Raw genomic sequence first — 19,775 nt, forward strand, 5'->3', positions numbered from 1 at the left:
AGGTCACAGCCTTCCCCTGTGAGGATGGTGTTTGCACAAACTCAAGCATGAAGCACAGTTCTTTCATGCAAAATTCAGATTCAGTCCGGGGCGGTTCTAGAGGGGGCTGCTCCTAATCAGCCCCTCTCTCCTGGCCTTCTGGGCTTTAGTTTGGACTGCCTCTCTCCCCATGTCTCTCCACTTGCTATTTTAAAATTCATAATGAGTTCTTGCCAGAGAGGCAGCGGCCCAGACTTTGAAATCCAGGCCCAGAGCCCTGACTCCCAGCATGCTGGCTGGGCGCCATCCTGGCTGAGTTCCCCAAGCCCTCTGGGGAGCTTCTGGGAAGTTTAGGGTCCAGACGCCCACCCACACCTCACCCACCCACACTTCCAGCAAGCTTCAGACTTCTTTCCAGAACTGACTCAGCCAATTCCTCTCGCATCCTGGGAGTGACTGGCCCTAATTCTGACCCAAATTCTGAATTCCAGCCTTTAGCTAGCACTTGGTCCATGACAGGCTAGAGGCCAACCAGCAGCTGGCCAGGGGCATCAGAGAGAGCGTGGGCTGCGGTGTCTGGTTCGGATCCTGGCTTTGCTATGTGACCTTGGGCAAGCTGCCTGCCCTCTCTGAGCCTCGGTTTCCTTGTCTGGGGGAATCAGCACTGCCCCTCTCCTGGGCTGCTATGAGGCATGAGTGAGAGCCTGCAGGCAGCGTGGTCAGCATAGAGCTGAGCCTGCAGGCAGCGTGGTCAGCATAGAGCTGAGCCTTCAGGCAGCGTGGTCAGCATAGAGCTGAGCACGCAGCGAGCCCTGAGTGCCAGGAGCAGCTGTTACTAGGAGGCGCAACACAGGGTGGGGCGCTGGGGCGGGGCCCCCCCACCTCCTCACACCCAGGCTGGCATCAGGCACTGGGTTGGGGAGGCTTGACTTTACTCACTTCCCCAGTCTGCACACCTGCTCAGCTCCAAGGCCCACGAGGGCTTTCTCAGGGCTGCCAGGAGATGGTAGCCATGGTTTCCACCCTGGGGGAGCTTACAATCTAATAAAGGCAACCTGGAACCTCGAAATAGAAACTTCCCGAAATAGTGCGTCTGTGAGCTGGTCTCCCCGGCGGTCTGGTAGGAGGCGCATGGTAGGGAAGGAAAGAGCCCAGGCCTGGGTCCTCTGCATACCCACCACCCCCACCTCCCCCAGCCTCCCTGCAACCTCAGGGCGTTGGACCCCAGCTGGCGGGGGAGCGGGCAGGTGCTGCTCAATCCGCACTCTGTGCTTTAGCAAAATGAACTGCAATGGGCCAGGATGGGTGAAAGTTGGGCCAACAGTTTCCTGATTCAAAGGGACACATGTAGAGAGTTCTGAAAGTTCAGACTGAAGCATGCCGGGGACTTTCCCGGTGGTACAGTAGTTAGGAATCTGCCTGCCAATGTCGGGGACACAGGTTCAATCCTTGGCCTGGGAAGATTCCACTAAGACTGTGCATCGCAGCGACTGAAGCCCGTCAGCCCGAGAGCCCACACGCCACAACTACTGAGCCTGTGTGCGGCAACTACTGAAGTCCACGCACCTGGAGCCCATGCTCCACAGCAGAGAAGCCACAGCAACAAGAAGCCCACGCACCACAGTGGAGACTAGCCCCCACTCGTTGCAGCTAGAGAAAGCCTTCACAAAGCAACGAGATCCAGAGCAGGTGAGAAAAAAAGTTGGACTGAAGGGTGCCATCACATGGCCCGCGGGGCGATGCCGAAGCCTTTCTGAGTAGCTGAGCCCATCTTTCTGCCCTGGAATTCCTCACTGGGGTTGAACTTTAACCCAGCAATGAAGCCACAGCCTGGCTGATGTTTCTCCCCCAGCTGTCATTCAATAACGTTGCAGCACTGACTCATTTTTTGTTAATTTTGTTGACCTTTCACTCTAGGTGTTGGACGCCCCAGATGCCCCAGTGACTTTTGCCCCCACTCCAGACCAGAGGGGCATCCGAGCAGTCATTCCTAGAAATGGGAGAAGAAGGAGGGGTTTCTTCAGAGTCTCTCGGGCATCTTAGGACACACTGGACCAGCTGGCCCGCCCCCGTGGGGCCGAGCGGCGAGTGGAGGTAGGAGGTCTGGCGATCCTGCACCCCCGCCCGTGGTTCTGGGCAGCAGGCCAGGTGCTCTCCAGCTCCCTGATTCCCAGGAGACCCGCCCAGGGGGCAGCAGCCCTGTCCATGGCGTTCACTGAGCTCTTGGAGCAGGCAGGGGGCGCGGGCCTCTTTCAGGCCCTCCAGATCCTCACTTTCTTCCTCTTCTAGGTCTGGGTGCCATTCCAGTTAGTTGTGGAGAACTTTTCAGCCGCCGTCCCAGGCCACCGCTGCTCGGCTCACCTGCTGGACAATGGCTCCAAGGCTCCCGCCAACCTCAGCCCCGAGGCCCTCCTGCCCGTCTCCATTCCGCTGGGCCCCAACCATGGGGCCCCCAAGTGTCTCCGCTTCCGCCACCCACAGTGGCAGCTCCTGGACCCCAACGCCACGGCCGCCAACTGGAGCAAGGCCGACACAGAGCCATGCATGGACGGCTGGGTCTACAACCGCAGCGCCTTCACCTCCACCATCGTGACTGAGGTGAGGGTCCCCCCACCACCAACCCCACCATTTCTTCCCCCTTCCCAGACTCCCAGTGATTGAGAGGACTAGAATGCCTCCATCAGCGCTGTTAAATGATATGCACTCCCTCGACACTTAATTACTGACGGCTTGGAATGGCCAGGATTCCCATCTGGGGCTAGGGTTACGGGAGACTTCGGGGAGCTTACATTTTGCAGGATATTTCAGAATCAGTCAGCCTTTGAGCCAGGAATAACAGTAGAGTGAGTCCACACCTTGTGCCCTTAAAGTGGCAGCCACTGGTCGGATGCTTTCCTCTGTCGTCACTATTTCACAGCAATCTCTTGAGGTGGGTCTTATGATTGACCCCATTTAATAAGTGACAAAACAGAAGCCCACAGAGGTTAAGTAACTTGCCCCAGGACACACAGCTAAAGTGCAGTCTAATTCAGCCCACGGAGCCTGGTGCCAACTTCTCCCTCACTTTCTGTCCTGCCTTGAGGCTCAAGGCCCCTGCGTCATCAGTGAGCACAAGGGAGAAAGCAGCTCCCGCGAGTGGGGAAGGGAGAGCGGGCAGGGAAGAGGTGACAGTTCAGATGACACTTGGATTATAAGCAAAGGAATCAGTCACATGAAGGTTGGGGCAGAGCCAGGTCGGGGCAGAGCCAGGTCAGGACAGAGGAGGGAGCGTGTCTGGGTGTTGAGAGAGCAGAACCTGGCACAGAGGGTAAGGGGTCAGGAGATGGACCGGGCGCATGTGGAAGGAGCCTGGCTTTTCCTTAAGTGCAAAGAAAAGTCACCAGAGGCTTTGGAACAAGGAAGCTCGGTGATCTGATTTGCATTTTCAAGAGGCGACTTTGCAGGGTGGAGAATGCACTGCAATGTGTGTGTGTGTTTGGGGGTGCAGGGGGAGCATGCTTCCTGCAGTGGTTCAGACAGCAGAAGTGGAAACAGAGGTGGAACCGTGGGCAAGGCAGGCAGGCCTTGTTGAAGGGAAGGGCTGACTTTGGGGCCGGGGGGTGGGTGGTGTTCAGGCAATGGCTGCCTGGCCCCCAGCAGATGGCAGGAAAAATTCACAGTGACACGTGCTCAGCCTCTGTGCTCATCTTCACCGTCCTGTAAGAGAGGCAGCCACACAGCCCCATTCCTGGAGGAGATGGGCTCAGCCAGGTGCAGGAACACACCTGGGGTCACCAGCTGGTCAGTCAGCAGCTGACTTGGAATTTGAGGCTTGTGGTTTAACCACCGCCCACCACTGTCCACTAGGAGTGGCCTGTCCCGCCGTTAGACCCAGAACCACGTCCCACGTGTCCTGCCCTGCCGATCATAAGCCGGGGGGTGGGGGGCATTGAGGCCCGCTGCCCACACACCCCTTCCACCATGGTTGCCTGGATCTAGGATTCTGGGGACCCCACTGGGGGAGGCCAGATCCCCTCTGGGGGTTCTGGACCTTCCTCTGCCACCCTGACCCCACTATTCTGCACCTCCTGAGCCAGGCTGACACACCCTCCTCCTCTTCCAGGGGGACTTGGTGTGTGACCACCAGGGCCTGAAGCCCCTAGGCCAGTCCATCTACATGGCTGGGGCCATGGTAGGATGCATCGTCTGCGGCTTCCTCTCCCACCAGTGAGTATCTCCTCTCCTCCCCTCCAGCTCCTTCAAAACAGAATGAGCATTGTGAGGACAGAGGTAAGGAAATGTGCAGTGGACATTTGTGCTCCTTAGGAGAGAGTCTCCCCCATCTGGGGTCTGAGTCCCAAGTTCCCAGGGGGCTGAGAACCCACCGTCTGAACTTGATGCTGGGCTGAGCTGAAAAATCACCCTGAACACTCACTCTCCTCTTCAGCTATTCCACCAAACTTTACTGAGCACCTACTGTGTGCCAAACACTGCACAGTCCCTGCCCTCGGGGAGCTGAGGGCTTTCTGGAGAGAGACAGATACCTTTTACTTTTAACCAGGGCTTCCCTGGTGGCTCAGCAGGAAAGAATCCGCCTGCCAAGGCAGGAGACACAGGTTCGATCCCTGGGTCGGGAAGATCCCTTGGAGGAGAAAATGGCAACCCACTCCAGTATTCTTGCCTGCAAGATCCCATGGAGAGAAGAGCCTGGGGGGCTGCAGGCCATGGGGTCGCAAAAGAGTTGGACAGGACTGAGCGACTCAACAACCACAAGAAGTGTAATGAAAGAGGACCACCCCTCCCGCCCCTCCCTGAGTGCCCCACCCCTCTCCTCCACGCCCCTCCTGAGGTGGAGCGCCCAGGACCCTCCCTGGGAACCCTCCTCCGTCTGTGTACAGTTCTTGCCCCGGGCGCCGCTGTCCAGTGCTGAAAACGCCCACGTTACACCCCCTCAACTTGTAAACTCCACTGCCGACCCGGAGTCTCCACTTGGATGCACCTCACAGTTACCTCGGCCCCCGCTGAACCCCGGCTCCCCCACCCCCACCCAGCCCAAGCCCTGCCCACCAGACTCCATCCTGGAGGACAGCCTCCGCTAAGAGCCAGCCCCGTGTTCCCTCCCTCAGCCTCCACACTCATTGAGCTCCTTCTCCAAAGCACAGCTCCCCCCAGCCCAGGGCCCTGTCTTGCATGCTGTCAACTTGCCCAAACAGCCACCTTCTCTGGCCTGGGCCGCCCACAGCCTCCTCTGGGGTCTCCTGCCTCCACTGGGCCTTCTGTTCCGCCGCAGTGCTCAGAGTGACTCAGCAAAGGCTTGTGTGTGCATCTTGTCACTGCCCAGCCTGAGGTCCCCTGGGCCCCCACGCTGAGGACAGTCCCCACTCACCCTGCCACCCCTGCTCAACCCTTGGCTTTCCCCCGATGGTCTCGCCAGCCCCTCCAGAAGCAGCCCTGCTCCCGCCCAGCCCACCAGACTCACCGCAGCGGGCAGCCTCACCCCACCTAGACGGTTCCGCCCATGGCCCCTCTGTGCCCAGCGTGCAGGCCACACTCAGCTCCAGGCTGCTGCTTGCAGAGGCCTTCCCGGCTTCAGGCCCACAGGTCCCATGGCCCTGGCAGCTCTCCACTCATAGCTCCCGGCTCTCTCTGCCAGTGCCCGGCTCTCGTTAGCTTGTTGACTGTGTGTGTCCCTGCAAGACCGTAGCTCCAAGGAGGCAGGGGCCTTGGGGTCACATCTTCGGTGTCCAGCACACAGCATACTGCCCATAATATGCTGAAGGCATGGATGGCACTCCCGCTGTGCCCAGCAGCCCAGGCCCTGGGGCATCCTGAGCCCCAGCTTCTTAGAAGATGGGTGTGTTATTTCTCTGTGCCTTGGTTTCCTCCTGTCAGTGGGCACCCTGCCACCTACCCATGGGGCTGCGATGATGAAGTGAGTTAATCACATGCAGAGCCCGGGCTGGGCTGGCACAGTGGCGGCTCTTTGTGGGCCTTATATTACATTATCCTGAGCATGGCAGGGAGCCGAGCACCGGAGAAGGAGGTCCTCCAGTCTGCACTTTCGGAGGACCGGCCAGCCGGAAGCCACCGTTCCTTCCCCAGGGGCCACCCACGTCGGGAACCATATCACAATCCATCTGTGGCTGCCTGGTGAGCCTGGGGTCAGCTCCAGGCTTCAGCCTCCTGGTCTCACCCTGGGATCTGGGGCGTGTGTTCCTGCTTCTGGGCACTGCCCAGACAGGCGAGGCTGAGATTGGTCCGCGTCTCTCCAGTCGGACCGACACGTGCGTGCATGCAAGCTCAGTCACTCAGTCGTGTCCGACTCTTTGTGACCCCAAGGACCGTAGCCCACCAGGCTCCTCTGTCCATGGGATTCTCCAGGCAAGAATCCTGGAGTGGGTTGCCATGTCCTTCTCCAAGGGAATCTTCCCCACCCAGGGATCGAAACTCTGTCTCCTGCCTTCAGGCCGCTTCTTTACCGCTGAGCCATCAGGGAAGGCCCTGACTGACACAGACTTCAGCTCAATGCCCGCAGTGGTTCGGGCTGAACTGACCATGAGCGTGTGGGCTCCTGTGTGTCGCCAGGCTCGCCCAAGGCTACGGACCCCGAGCCTCCTGCGAGGCTGCCCCCTTGTTCAGCATCTCATCAGGAATGCCTGCCTTTTACAGACCAAGAAACCATGACCCACAGACACTGAGTCAGGTGCCCAAGGTCACCTGGGAAGGGCAGAGCTGGGCTCAGACCCAGGCATCCGCTGCCAAAGTCTATTCTGGACCACGGGGCTACACCACCCGCCGAGAGCAAGACGTCTGCCATTTTTATAACAAACGCACTCTGAACGTGGTCCCCGGAGATCTGAGGAGGTGCTGCCTGCCTGCCCCTGGGGGAGGCTCCAGCAGGAGCCGCTTCAGCCTTCTGGCGGGAAGCCCTTGCCTCTGTGCCCAAGTCCCCAGGCCCCTCTCCAGGTGCCCACCACGCTAGCCTCCCTGAAACAGGTTTGGGTGGAAGCCAGTTCTGAGTTGGTGCTGCCTGCTGGTGGTCATGGCCAGCATCAGCAGCGTTGTTGCCCCCAGTTTCCCCGACTACTGTGGCCTCTGGTTTCTGAGCGCTCTGGGCTGTCTGGCATCCTCCTGACCTCCGCAATGCTCAGTGAGTCCCTTGATCGCCAGCCACAGCCATGGCATGGGGATGGGGTGCAGTGGGGAAGAGGGGGCCTGAGGGCCCAGCGCCCGGGGCCCTCACCCGCATGTCCACACCGCCTTCCAGTGGTGGAGTGGACCATGACCAGCATGAGGGCCGTCACCATGGCGATCCTGGGGTCCACCTACAGCATCGGCCAGATGGCCGTGGGCGGCCTGGCCTTCGCCCTGCGGGACTGGCGAACCCTCCAGCTGGCCGGGTCGGTGCCTTTCTTTGTCATCTTCCTGATATCCTGGTCAGTACGGTGTGGGGCCTTTTCCCTTGGGGAGAAACGGCAGAGGGATCCAAGAAGGTGCTCCTCACCCCTACCTCTCTGGCTGGCCACGGCTCCCAAGATGCTGAGACCCTGGAAGAGAGTGATGTGAGCAGACCCCACTGGGGAGAGATGTCATGGGGGCTCAGAGTTCCGGGGTGGGCATTTCAGCCAGGGGTCAGAGGTTCCCTCCAGCCCACCCCACTGGCCAAAGGCTGAGGGCTCCATCCTTCGCTCACATTGGCACCAGCTCCCCCACACCCACCAGCCTCACTGCTTCATAGCACTTGCCCAGCTTGCGGGCATCCAAGTCAGGCATCGGATATGGAAAGATATTATCATTACTATTTCTGATGCTTTGAAAATCCCTGAGGTCTGAAAATACCTGCTCGGGTGGGGACTAGACGAAGAGATCCAGGGAAATAATCACAAATTCCTGTGCTCATAAGTTCTCTTGTGCCCATGGGCCAGAGCCAAGCTGGTCTGCTGTGGGCAGGTAGAGAAGGATAAGGACGCATTCATTCATTCTCAAATGTTTATTTTGCTCCTGCTCTGTGCTAGACTTGGCTTTAGGCACTGGGGATCCATCGGAAAATAAAATAGACCAGAAGTCGCTGACAGTGTGGAGATTTATTGTATCAACAGGACCAGGAAGAAAGGAGGAAGACCATTCCATACTTACACTGATTAAGCCACCCTGGTCACACTGACTGGGTGCATCCCTGCTGCTCTTTGTAACACCAGATGTGCATCAACACTGCTTTTTTTTTAACGTGTCATTTAAACCTTTTTATTTGTTTGTTTTTATTTTGGGGAGGAGGATATTAGTTCCCGGACTGCGGATTGAACCCACACCCCCTGCAGTAGAAAAGCAGAGTCTTAACCACTGGACCACAGTGGAGGTCCATCGACACTTCTTCTAATGAGGAAGGAAGATGTTATTACTGCTCCTTTCAGATGAGGGTCTGAGGCCCACAGAAGCTCAGTGGCTTGCCCAAAGCCACACCACTGTTTTGTGCCAGAGGCAGGGTTTGTATCCCAGGCAGGCTGGTTCTTCTAACCATGACGTACTGCCTCCAGAAATTCTTCTTAGCTTCCCTGTGAACCCAGTTGAGTTCCTGTGGGATGGGAGAACTCTGGACCCTTTCACCAGGGAGGTGCTTCTCCCGGTCCATCTGTCCCCAAGACTGGAAAAAAGCTGACTACTTTTATAAAACCACTCGGTTCTGGCTGGAGATGTTTTAAATGTGTGTTTTTTTTTTTTTAAATTCAGCATGATGCAAGCTTTCTGTCATGGAAATGGCCCTAGAATCACCCCATGTCCGGGCAACCTGGGCACTGACTGAATGTGGGGCTTGGGCAGCCAGGCTCCTGGCAGCAGGGAAGCCAGATGGTGTGGCAAGGAGAGGGGGCTGGTGGAGAGGGCGGCCAGGCGTTGGGACTCATCCTTATTCTGTAACCATCAGGGACTTCCCAGCCCGGCATTAACAGGGCAGAGGGAGAGGCAGCTGCCTTCTCCCAACTCCTGTTGTAGCCAGAGGGTCTGCTGGCCACCACCCCCTCCCCACCTGCCCTGGGCACCTGGCCACCAGTCTGAGCAAAGAAAGTGAAGACCCAGTCAAGCACCTGCTTCTTTAACAGGTGGCTGCCAGAATCCGCTTCCTTATTCTGTAACCATCAGGGACTTCCCAGCCCGGCATTAACAGGGCAGAGGGAGAGGCAGCTGCCTTCTCCCAACTCCTGTTGTAGCCAGAGGGTCTGCTGGCCACCACCCCCTCCCCACCTGCCCTGGGCACCTGGCCACCAGTCTGAGCAAAGAAAGTGAAGACCCAGTCAAGCACCTGCTTCTTTAACAGGTGGCTGCCAGAATCCGCTTGATGGCTGATTATCATAGGCAAACCAGATCAAGCGCTTCAGAAACTCAAAAAGGTGGCCAAGATAAATGGTCACAAGGAAGCCCAAAAGACACTGACCATAGAGGTGAGATGCTGTTGTTTGTGACCCAGAGTGTGAGATATGACCCAGGAAAGGACATCTACTGATGTTTTCATCTAAATTATCACTAACATCACCCCTATCCACTCCAGCAGCACCCCCATCAACAGACTCATAACATCAAAACATCATCAACATCACTATCATCACCTTTGTGATCTCTGTCTTCACTGGCATCATCATTGCTATTATCACGGTAATCATCACCATCAAACCTACCATCACTGTCCCCACCACCATCACCATCACCACTATCATCACCACCATCAAACCTACCATCACTGTCCCCACCACTATCACCATCACTGTCCCCACCACTATCACCACCATCATCACTGTCCCCACCACCATCACCACCACCATCATCACCATCACCACCACCACCACCATCACTATCCCTACCACCATCACCATCTCCACCATCATCACCATGATTACCGCCTCCATCACCATCATACATATCACCATCACCATCTCCACCATCACCATCACCACCCTCATAACCATAGTTAACACCACCACCATCATCACCACCACCATTACTACCACCACCTCCATCACATCACAGTTATCACCACCATTGCCACCTCCGCTACACCCACAATCACCACCGCTACACAAATACCACTGTCATCACCACCACCACCAATAATAATAACACCACTAATATCAACACCATTACACTCTCCACACACCCACGATCACTATCACCACCACCACCTTCACCTCCACCAGCAATACCATCACAATCAACTTCATCTTTATTATCATCCACACCACCAACACCATCACTGACATCACCATCAATATCCACACCACCAGACAGTCACCATCACCTTCATCACTAGCCCCCCCACCACAGCCACCATCAACAACACAGCCACAGTTAGCAACAATACAACCATCACCAACAACAACCACACACCCACATCACCACCTCTATTATTCACTGCCTTAACCCACATATATTGCCCACTTACCTCGTAAAGCTCTTCAACATATTTGGATAAATGGGATGTGCTTATCTGAAGGAAGCTATTTCAAGGAAGTACATGTGTGAGGATGTGCGGACAGAAACTAGAGGACTCAGAGTTCCCTGAGGGCAGAAGGATCAGAAAAGCCTTCCAGGAGGAGGTGAGCTAGAGCTGGCCAGGACAGAGCTGAGCAGGGGGCAGGCAGGGCCCAGGGTGCAGGTGGAGACTGGATGGGCACTTGGGATGCAGTAAGGAGCCAATGTGACTGGGCAGCTGTGCCCTGATGCCAGCCAAAAGGAATGAAGAGGGATGGTAGGGCCTCCTGGGGTGACTGCCAAGGGGCTCCCTGCAGCCTGCAGCTTAGCTGCCAGAGACGGGACTCAAGACTGTGACTTGGCTCTGAGAGGGGAACTTGGTCTGCAGGAGAGCTCAGGCCAGGCCAGAGAGAAGCCTTTCTGCCCTCAGCCCCACCCCAGCCCCAGGGCTCTCCATCTCCAGGGGCCAAGGCCAGGCTCTCCCCATCCCTCTGCCCACCTGGACACATTTCTGGCATGGGAGTGGGGCCATGGCCCCAGCATTCACTGCCCCGTTGCCCCCGGAGGTACTGATGTCCAGCATGCAGGAGGAGGTGGCCTCTGCGAAGTCCCGCCAGTCGGTGCTGGACCTGTTCCGCCTGCCTGGGCTCCGCTGGAGAACCTGCAACCTGTTTGTGGTGAAGTATGCTGTCCTGTGTACCCCTCCCGGTGACAGGGCTGGGTGGGGGTGGTATTCAGGGGGAAAACAGCTTCTACAGCCTCATGGGGTACATTCCTGGCTGGGACAGGCAGCTCCCAGGTGGCAAGAGCCTGACAGGTGGGGGAGACGGAGTATGTACAGATGTGGTCAGGAGGCCGGCTTGTGCAGAAAGTCACCCGGAGATCAGGGCTGGGATATGGTCCTGGGCAGGGGGCCGGGTCAGACTGAAGCGCAGGGCAGGGGCAGAGCCTTGATGTCCCCAGAGCCAAGGGACCAGCAGGAGCTGGAAAGTCAGCACCGGACTTACCCTGACAGCTGGACTCCCGGGGTGTGGAAGCGACCACGTTCCCGCCACACACGGCCCCCTCTGAGCCATCCCGTGAGACTAGTTCATTTATATCTCACTTTACAGATGGGAAAGAGGGGCCAGGAGAGGAAAGACACGTGCCCGAGATGACAGAATGGGCATCTGAACCCCGGGTGAGCTCCCTGCTAGACCCTCCCACCCCACAGTGAGCGTGGACTCCCCACCCAAGGAGGCCCCGTCCCCCAGGGCGGCCTTTGTTGTTAGTGTTGTTCAGTTGCTCAGCCGAGTCTGACTCTTTGTGACCCCCATGGACTGCAGCACGCCAGGCCTCCCTGTCCTTCACCATCTCTCGGAGTTTGCTCAAACCCACGTCCATTAAGTCAATGATGTCATCCAACCAGCTCATCCTTTGTCTCCCCCCTTCTCTTCCTGCCCTCAATCTTTCCCAGCATCAGTGTCTTTTCCACCTGGAACCAGGCAAAGACTCCTTAAGACAGAGTCAGTTTAAGCGACTTCCTGAAGAGCGGATCAAAAAGTGAGGGTCAGGTTTGATTGGGACTCGATCTGGAAATAAAACTCAAAATTAGGAAAACATTGATTTTATGCTATATTTTAGCACATGTAGGTTATAATGGCAAATGTGTGCTGCATCTTAGAGCAAAGAATGCATCAAATGCCTCTCTCTCTATTTTTTGCTTTTCTTTTTCTGATAATAAATTAGAAGGAGTGCCCGGGGGCCAGTGGGTGTCCAGGGCTGTTCTTTCAAAAACCATCAAGGCTTCCTCAGTTCTCCCAAGGGGCTGCTCTGCACCCTTTGTTATTCAAATCACAGACTGTGAGGCGGCCACCCTCCTGGGTTTTCTTGGCTTTGATTGTTAACCCAGTTATTACTGGGTAAGACTCTAGGTGCTCATGCCCGCAAACCAGCCCAGTTTTTCTCCCCATCACGTTCACAAACTTCAGGAAGCACCTTGTTTCTGCAGGAATTGCAGCTTTTTTCTGTAGCTGTTAGCCTGGTGGCACCTGAATGAAGCCTCCTGGGGGCAGCAATCAGGCTGCTGAAGGGGAGGGTTGGGGACCAGCCAGGTGAAGCCGGGGGTGGGGTGGATCGGAAAAGTGGTCAAGAATCATTTACCTGCATGGCCACTTGCGGAGCCAGATTCAATCTCCAAGGGGCAGAAATTCAGCTACTTGGGTAGCTCAGCGGTAAAGAATCGGCCTGCCAATGCAGGAGATATGGGTTCCATCCCTGGGCCGGAAAGGTCCCCTGGAGAAGGCAGCCCACTGCAGGATTCTTGCCTGGAGAATCCCATGGACAGAGGAGCCTGGCGGAGAGTTGAACACAACTTAGCAACGAAACAATAGTGAAGTTCAGCTACTCAGGATAGGGGACATCCTCTGGGCGGCAGACTCTGAGATGGAGGTCTGGGAGCATGAAGTTCATAGAGAGAGCTCCAGGGGTCACCTCCTGTGGAGGGGAGAGGGGGCAGGGAGGGCAGGAAGCAGCAGGGACCAGGGACAGGTGCTGTCACAGCTGGGCCCCAGCCTGGGGACCTGGGAGCTGGGGCGGCCCTTCTGAGTCTTCCCTTCCAAGTCGTCCCTCTGGCTGGCGTAGACTAGCCATGGGATGCTCTGCCCAGCTGGGGCATAGCACTCCCAAGGGCTGCGAAAATAAGACTTTCTATCCTGAAGGGGACAGCCCAGCATCTCCTGCTGAGACCCCTTTCTGTTATTAACCCCGTGTTTCAAGACAAAGAAACTGGCAGCCGGTACGGGGCAGACAGAGTCTTGCCCAGGTTCCTGGGCAGTAGAGCAGGTTCCCGGCCGCCACTGGAAACAGGAAACAGAGCCGGAGGGCGCTGTGTGTGTCAGTCGCTCAGTCATGTCCGACTCTTTGTGACCCCATGGACTGTAGCCCACCAGGCTCCTCTGTCCATGGGGATTCTCCAGGCCAGAATACCAGAGTGGGTTGCCATTCCCTTCTCTAGGGGTTCTTCCTGACCCAGGGATCAAACCCAGGCCTCCCCCATCACAGGCAGATTCTTTACCATCTGAACCAGCAGGGAAATCCACTAGAGCCTGACAGAGGGGCAGGTCAGCTTGACCCGCTGCCCCATCTGCCCAGAGAGGGTCGCGTCTTCCTGCTGGTTGGTTGAGAGGCGACGCCCAGCCTACCATGGCTGACACCAAGGCCCACACTTGGAATGAATGGGCGACTGTCCTCCCCACCATTTCCTGGGACAGCCTGACCACGGGGAGATGATCCTGCAGGCTGCCTGGGGCTGGGCTGACGGAACCTTCTGGCATAGACCCCATGTGGGCAGATGCTCCCAGGGTGAGCCCTCCTCCACAGGGCAGGGTCCTGACTCTGGATGCCCCCTAGGAGTGCCCGCTCCTCCCCGGGGCAGGGACCTGACTCTGGACGCCCCCCAGGGGTGTCCACTCCTCCCTGGGGCAGGGACCTAACTCTGGACTCCCCCCGCAGCTTCTTCCTCACCCATCTCGTACTATGGGATAGTCCTCGACCTGCAGAACCTGGGGAGTGACATCTTCCTCCTCCAGGTTCTTCTTCGGAGCTGTGGACCTCCTGGCCCGGGCCATCACCACCTTCCTGCTCAGGTTCTTCGGCCGCCGCACGACCTTGGCCAGCTCCCTGGCCGGGGCCGGCCTCGTCATCTTGGTCAACGTGCTGGTCCCGCAAGGTGCAGGCAGGGCAGCTGCGGGGGGCGCTGAGGGGCCGAGGGGCTGCCGGCCTCCTCCCCACCTGCCCCGGCCCCGCCCAAGACCCTGACTACCACCGCTCCACCCGCCCCCAACCCATTTCCCTGTGACGCTGAGGTTCAGAAGGTGAAGCCCAGTGCCCGAGACCCCCCAGCGGCGAGGGACAGAGCCAGGCCTGGACTGGACCTGAAGCTGAGCGGGGCCCCAGGGGAGGAGGAGAAGCGCTGAGTGGTGTGTCCTCGACTTAGAGAAGCCAGACGCTTCACAGAGCGCTGGGGAGGCGGGGAGGGTGCCTGGCTCGCTCCTTTCCCATAGCTGCTCTGAGGCCCTTCTTTGGGTCTCGATTTACTGTTCAAGGTGGGAGACGGGGAGGGGCAGGGACAGGTGTGCCCCAGTGGCCGCCAAGCCGGCGGGGGCGGGGGTAGTGTGAGGATGGAGGACCACTTGTGAGCTCAAACTCTGAGGGAGACCCGCGCCCCAAGGAAAGCTTCCGAGACGCGCTCTTGACAGCTTTCACATGACTCTTCCTACAAGGACGACTTACTTACGGGAAGGGGAGCTGGGCCCAGGCCCCCTGCGGGAGCGCGACCTCACCTTGGCTTCCCACTGAGGCTCCCCTCAGAAGCAGGGTCCCCACGGGCAGGCTGAGGCACTGCGGGCAAGCTTCTGGGTCGCTGGGTCGTCCAGGGGCCCTGCTGTGAGCTTGGGCCCGGCCTGACCCTCTCTTTCAAGGCAAGAGGCACCCTCAGGGCCCCAGGAGCCCAGTCGCGGCTCCCCCTCGAGTGCCACCCACCCAGGCTCACCCACCCCAGACCTGGCTGGGTTCTGGCCCTGCACCCCGACCCCCGCCCAACCCCCACCGTGACATCTCGAGCCACATCCCCTGGCCGCCCACCCCTGTTCCCGCTGCCCCGGCCCAGGGCAGCCTGGCCCCGGGGCACACTGCCTGGGACCTACCTGCTCTCAGCTCAGGGAAGCCTTGTGGGAGAACCCAACCCCTCTGCTCCAGCTCCCGGGGACCCTCCCGGTAGACCCCAACTCACCCTCTGCTCCGCCGAGACCTGCAGACCCTGCGTGTGGTCTTCGCTGTGCTGGGAAAGGCGTGTTTTGGCCTCAGCTTAACCTGCATCATGATTTACAAGCCGGAACTCTTCCCAACTTCACTGCGGGAGGCTGGGCTGCAGCTGTGGAAGGCACACCCTCCTCGCGAGGGCCATGGGGAGGTGGGCAGGGGCTTGGCACCCAGGGACACACAGTGGAGGGCGAGAGGACCAGGCGCTCACATGGAACCGAGCAGACGCCCCGGAGTCCTTCCCCCAAAGGTCCCGGCTCAGCCAGGGCCTCCACACACAGCCCCTCCCCAGAGTCCAGGCTCGGAGGCAGCCCCATGGAGGGTCCCCTGGAGGCCTCCGGACTGGAAACCACTTTGAGCCACAGAGCCTGCTGTTCAGGTGAAATCTTATAAGAGGCCTGGTGAGGAGACCAAGAGCTGCCCGGGGTGGGGGGGGACCCCACTTGCCTCCCACTGCCCCTTCCCTATCCCCAAGGAGCCCCAGGTGGTCTAGAGTTAGCTGCCCGGGGTGGGGGGGGACCCCACTTGCCTCCCTGACTGCCCCTTCCCTATCCCCAAGGAGCCCCAGGTGGTCTAGAGTTAGACAACCCCCACATTGTACAGTTGGGTAAACTGAGGTTCAGGGTAGCCAAGGACTTGCTCAGTTGAAGAGCAGGGGTGGACCTCAGTCCCTACAGGCTTGGCCCAGCCTTACTCATGGTGCTGACTCGCTCACTCACTCACTCGTTCACTCTTTTTTTTATATTGTTGACACTTTATGGAAAGCCTATAGAAATCACATTTATTGATATTGTTGCTACTTTATGAAAAGCCTATAGAAACCACATTTATTGATATTGTTGATACTTTACGGGAAGCCTACAGAAATCACATTTATTGATATTGTTGCTACTTTATGAAAAGCCCATAGAAATCACATTTATCGATACTGTTGATACTTTATGAAAAGCCCATAGAAATCACATTTATCGATACTGTTGATACTTTATGGGAAGCCTGAACTGGGAGCTCAGCGGGCTAGGAGGACCCCTGAGACAAGCCTCCAAAGTACCCGAGACCAGGGAGAATGGCAAGGGCCCTAGAGAGTTCCTGTGAAGGACTCTGGATGTTCCCAGAAAGCAGAAACCCCCTCGATGGGAAAATCCAGGTGGGCTCTGTGGAGGAGGTGGTGTTAGAAGCGACCTCGAGGAGGGTGACTCCTTCAGCCCAGCTTTCCCTCCCCCAGCATTCCCTGGCCCAGCCAAACTGCTCCTCCTCTAGTAAAGCCTCCCCCCGGCCCCCACCAAAACAGCAGCTGTGACAAGGGTCCCGGCCCTCCCCTCCACTTATAAGCAGATAATAGCAGAAGACTTCCTGCACTCAGCAGCTCGGCTGGGGTCTGTGATGGGCCCGCTGCTCAGGACGACCTGCCAGGTCCTGCCCCTGCTGCCCCCGCTCTCCTACGGGGCATCCCCATTGCGGCCGGCCTCATCGTCCTCTTCCTCCTGAAGACCCGGGGCCTTCCACTCCCTGACACCATCCAGTACCTGGAGAGACAGTGAGTGACCCTCTGCCACCCCGGGGGTCATGCAGCTGGGCGGGGCTCAGATGGGCAGCTGGTCCACCCCAGCCCGGGGACAGGAGGGTTCAAGGGTCGGGAGACGTCCTGGGCAGAGAGGGGCAGGAACAGGGCCGGGCGGTCTCGGCGATGACTCCCGCAGCTCGAGCTTGTCCAGTTTCCCGATGTCACACTGAAGGCAGTGTGTTTCTGAAACCATTTAATCTTGACAACAACTCTGCCAGGAAGATACTACTGCCCTCCCTGTTTATAAGAGGCTCAGAGAGAGGAAGTGATTTATTCGAGGCCTCACAGGTCGAAGGTGATTGCACCTTAGGCAGGAAAACGTAGTGGTCCAGAGCCCAGCTCTGCAGCCAGACTGCCCAAGACAGAATCCCTGGCTACTCGGGCAAGCGGCATCCCTCTCTTATCAAACTGACAGAAGAGAAAGAGCCTCAGCTCTCCTTAAGGCTTCCTGCAAAGAAGCCCAGGCCCAGACAGACTATCAGGTACTGAGAGTAGGAATGAAGGGACGTTCCTCAACTTCCTTTCACAGCCAGAATCACCTCTAGGTTTCCACTTCGTCCTTGGTAAAATGGGTGTTTAAAAAAAAAAAACAAAACCAAAACAATGTACTCAAAGAGTTGTATTTGGGTTTAAGTGGGTAATTATACAAAAGCCCGCAGCTCATGCTCCGTAAGTGTGGCTGCTATCTCTGGGCTGATGGGGCTCGTGGGGAGCCCTCCTCACAGAACAGGAGCCAAGATCATGATCGTAGTAATAACAACAGCAGGGGCTTAGTGGGGCTTATTGTTTTAATACAGCACCCGGTTTGATCCATACAACAAGCCTACGAGCTGCTGCTCTGTCCAATTTCACTATCAAGAAAATGGAGACACAGAGCGGTTATGCAACTTGCCTAAGGACACCCAGCAAGAGGTAGAGAAGCCAAGACCTAATTTATTCTTTCACTTAATTCATTTTTGTTGTGTATCTACTGCATTTCAGGCGCTGTCCCATGCTTTGGGCAACAGCTGTAAATAAAACCCTAATCTTGTAGAGTTTACATTCCCGTAAGACTTGACCCCCATTTCTGCCCTCCAAGACCCAGACCTGGAGCCATCACCACACACCACCCCTCTCCCTTTTTGCTATTCTAGGAGGTCAGTAGCAGCCAGGGGTGGCCAGCAAGAGGTGGTCATTACAGAAAGCACCTGGTTCTAGAAATTCAGCCTGCAGGAGTCCCACGGGCCAAAGATTCCCTCCGGAGGGAATCACCTCTTCTGTGATCAGAAAGCAGAAGCGATTTGGGCAGCCTCAAGGGCTTGGCATGGCTGAGCGAGCAGCATCAGTATCACCCCTTTCTTCTGCTCCCCCAGCCCTGCCAGACTTCCCACGCACCTCAGCCCTGCAGGAGCCCCCGGCAGACAGACACACCCGGCCTGGGTGTCCCAGGTCCTCTTCGTTAACACGATGGGTCGTCTCCCTTCCCCGCCAGGTTCCTGTCTTCACACCTTCACTTTGTGCCCCACTTCTTCTCACTTCTCAGAACCTGGTGCTGCGGCTTTCTCACCGCCCAGCTTCCAGAGTAGATCATAGGGCAGTATCCAGACCGACCTGGGTTCCAGCCTTTCCCCTGATACTCACACGGCCATATCAGTTAAATGGGGCTCAGAGAACCTGCCTCCCCAAGGTTAGTGGATCTTAGCACAGACCAGAATCCAACAGATAGAAGCTGCTGCTGGAGCTGTCAGAAACAGGCATTCCGGCGTGCCCTGCCCTGGGCACCAGAAGAGCAGGCACAGGGAGCTGAAACCCAGCCCAGGCTGCCCAAGCCCAGCCACTTACCCTAACAGAGGCTGGCTTCACTCCGAGCAAGGGGCTGTTCAGTCACCTCCTGTTAACCCTGCGGGCGAGGGAGGCCTCCTGGCCTTTGGTCCTGTCATTATAGGGAAGGGCCAGCCTAACACTGCAGAGGTGGAGGGATGCAGTTTATTATTCACACACACTCACAGCCCTGGGAGGTCGACACTGTGTACGTACCACGCAGGGTCACAAGGGTTGCACGCAGGGACAGAGGGACTTACGGAAGGCTGCAGGAGGCAGGGCTGGGGGCGGGGGATGCCTGGTTCCACAGGAGCGTGGGACTGCCTTATCTGAGTCATTCCCCAGGTTGGCAAGGAACCGATCCCCACTGCTGAGGGGTGACAGGAGCTGTGCTGGCCTCTCCCCAACCCCTGTAAGTGTTGCTGGCTGGGGGACCTTACCTGCAGGAGCGGAGTGGGGCCTGAGTCAAGCCCCCGAATCCCTCCAGGTTCCACCAGGTGTCAAGGCAACACAGAACATCAGGCCTTAATTGTAGGCCTCATGCTGCAGGGCCACCCCTCTGCGTGTCCGTCTTGAGGAGCCACCGTGTCCTCGTTTACGCAGACCCTCCTTATACAGGCAACAGCTCAGGCTGTTAAAACAGTGGGATCGTTGAGGCTGACCACCTCTTTTAGAGGTGAGGAAACTAAAGCCCAGAGAGGCAGAGTGACATGCCCAGAGGCACAGGGCTGAACCCCGCTTGACTCCAGTCCACGGCTCTTCCCAAAACACCAGATTCCTCGTCCTCACCTCACCTCTCCATGCTGATATCTGCAGCACTGTCTCAAAGTCCCACCCCTCCCTGGAGATCCAGACCCTCTAGATGACTGCCCACTCTTCTGGGACAACTCAGGCCCCAGGGTCCCCATCCCAGGCATCCCGTTTCCCCTCTTCCACAGCTGCTGCACATCAGACCCGAGTCAGGTCAGATTCCCTGTCTGCTTAAATCCCTCTGGTGGCTCATAATAAAGATCGTACTTCCCCCGCCAACAGGCCCCCGGGGATCCCCAGCCTTACTTTGCAGGTAATACATTTTAAAGGAGTCAAATCACACAAAGTTTGTTCTCGGATCATCATGGAATTAAACTAGAAGTCAGTGACAGAGACATCTAGAAAACTCATTCAAACTGAAAAACCCACTTCTAAATAACCCACA

At 57.3% G+C, this 19,775-nt stretch overlaps 1 protein-coding gene across 1 annotated transcript; it reads left to right on the forward strand.

Annotated features, from left to right (window-relative positions):
• Positions 1-2,081: 2,081 nt before the first annotated feature.
• Positions 2,082-16,855, forward strand: SLC22A11 (solute carrier family 22 member 11). The gene is given in 11 exon segments (XM_043452688.1): positions 2,082-2,577; positions 4,082-4,185; positions 6,955-7,067; positions 7,070-7,394; positions 9,269-9,392; positions 10,983-11,112; positions 13,909-13,991; positions 13,993-14,125; positions 15,204-15,316; positions 16,552-16,660; positions 16,663-16,855. Coding segments are annotated over 11 exon segments (1,722 nt in total). The 5' UTR covers positions 2,082-2,184; the 3' UTR covers positions 16,758-16,855.
• Positions 16,856-19,775: the final 2,920 nt, after the last annotated feature.

Source organism: Cervus canadensis, chromosome 29 (assembly GCF_019320065.1).
Source record: "Cervus canadensis isolate Bull #8, Minnesota chromosome 29, ASM1932006v1, whole genome shotgun sequence".
NCBI classification, from domain to species: Eukaryota; Metazoa; Chordata; class Mammalia; order Artiodactyla; family Cervidae; genus Cervus; species Cervus canadensis.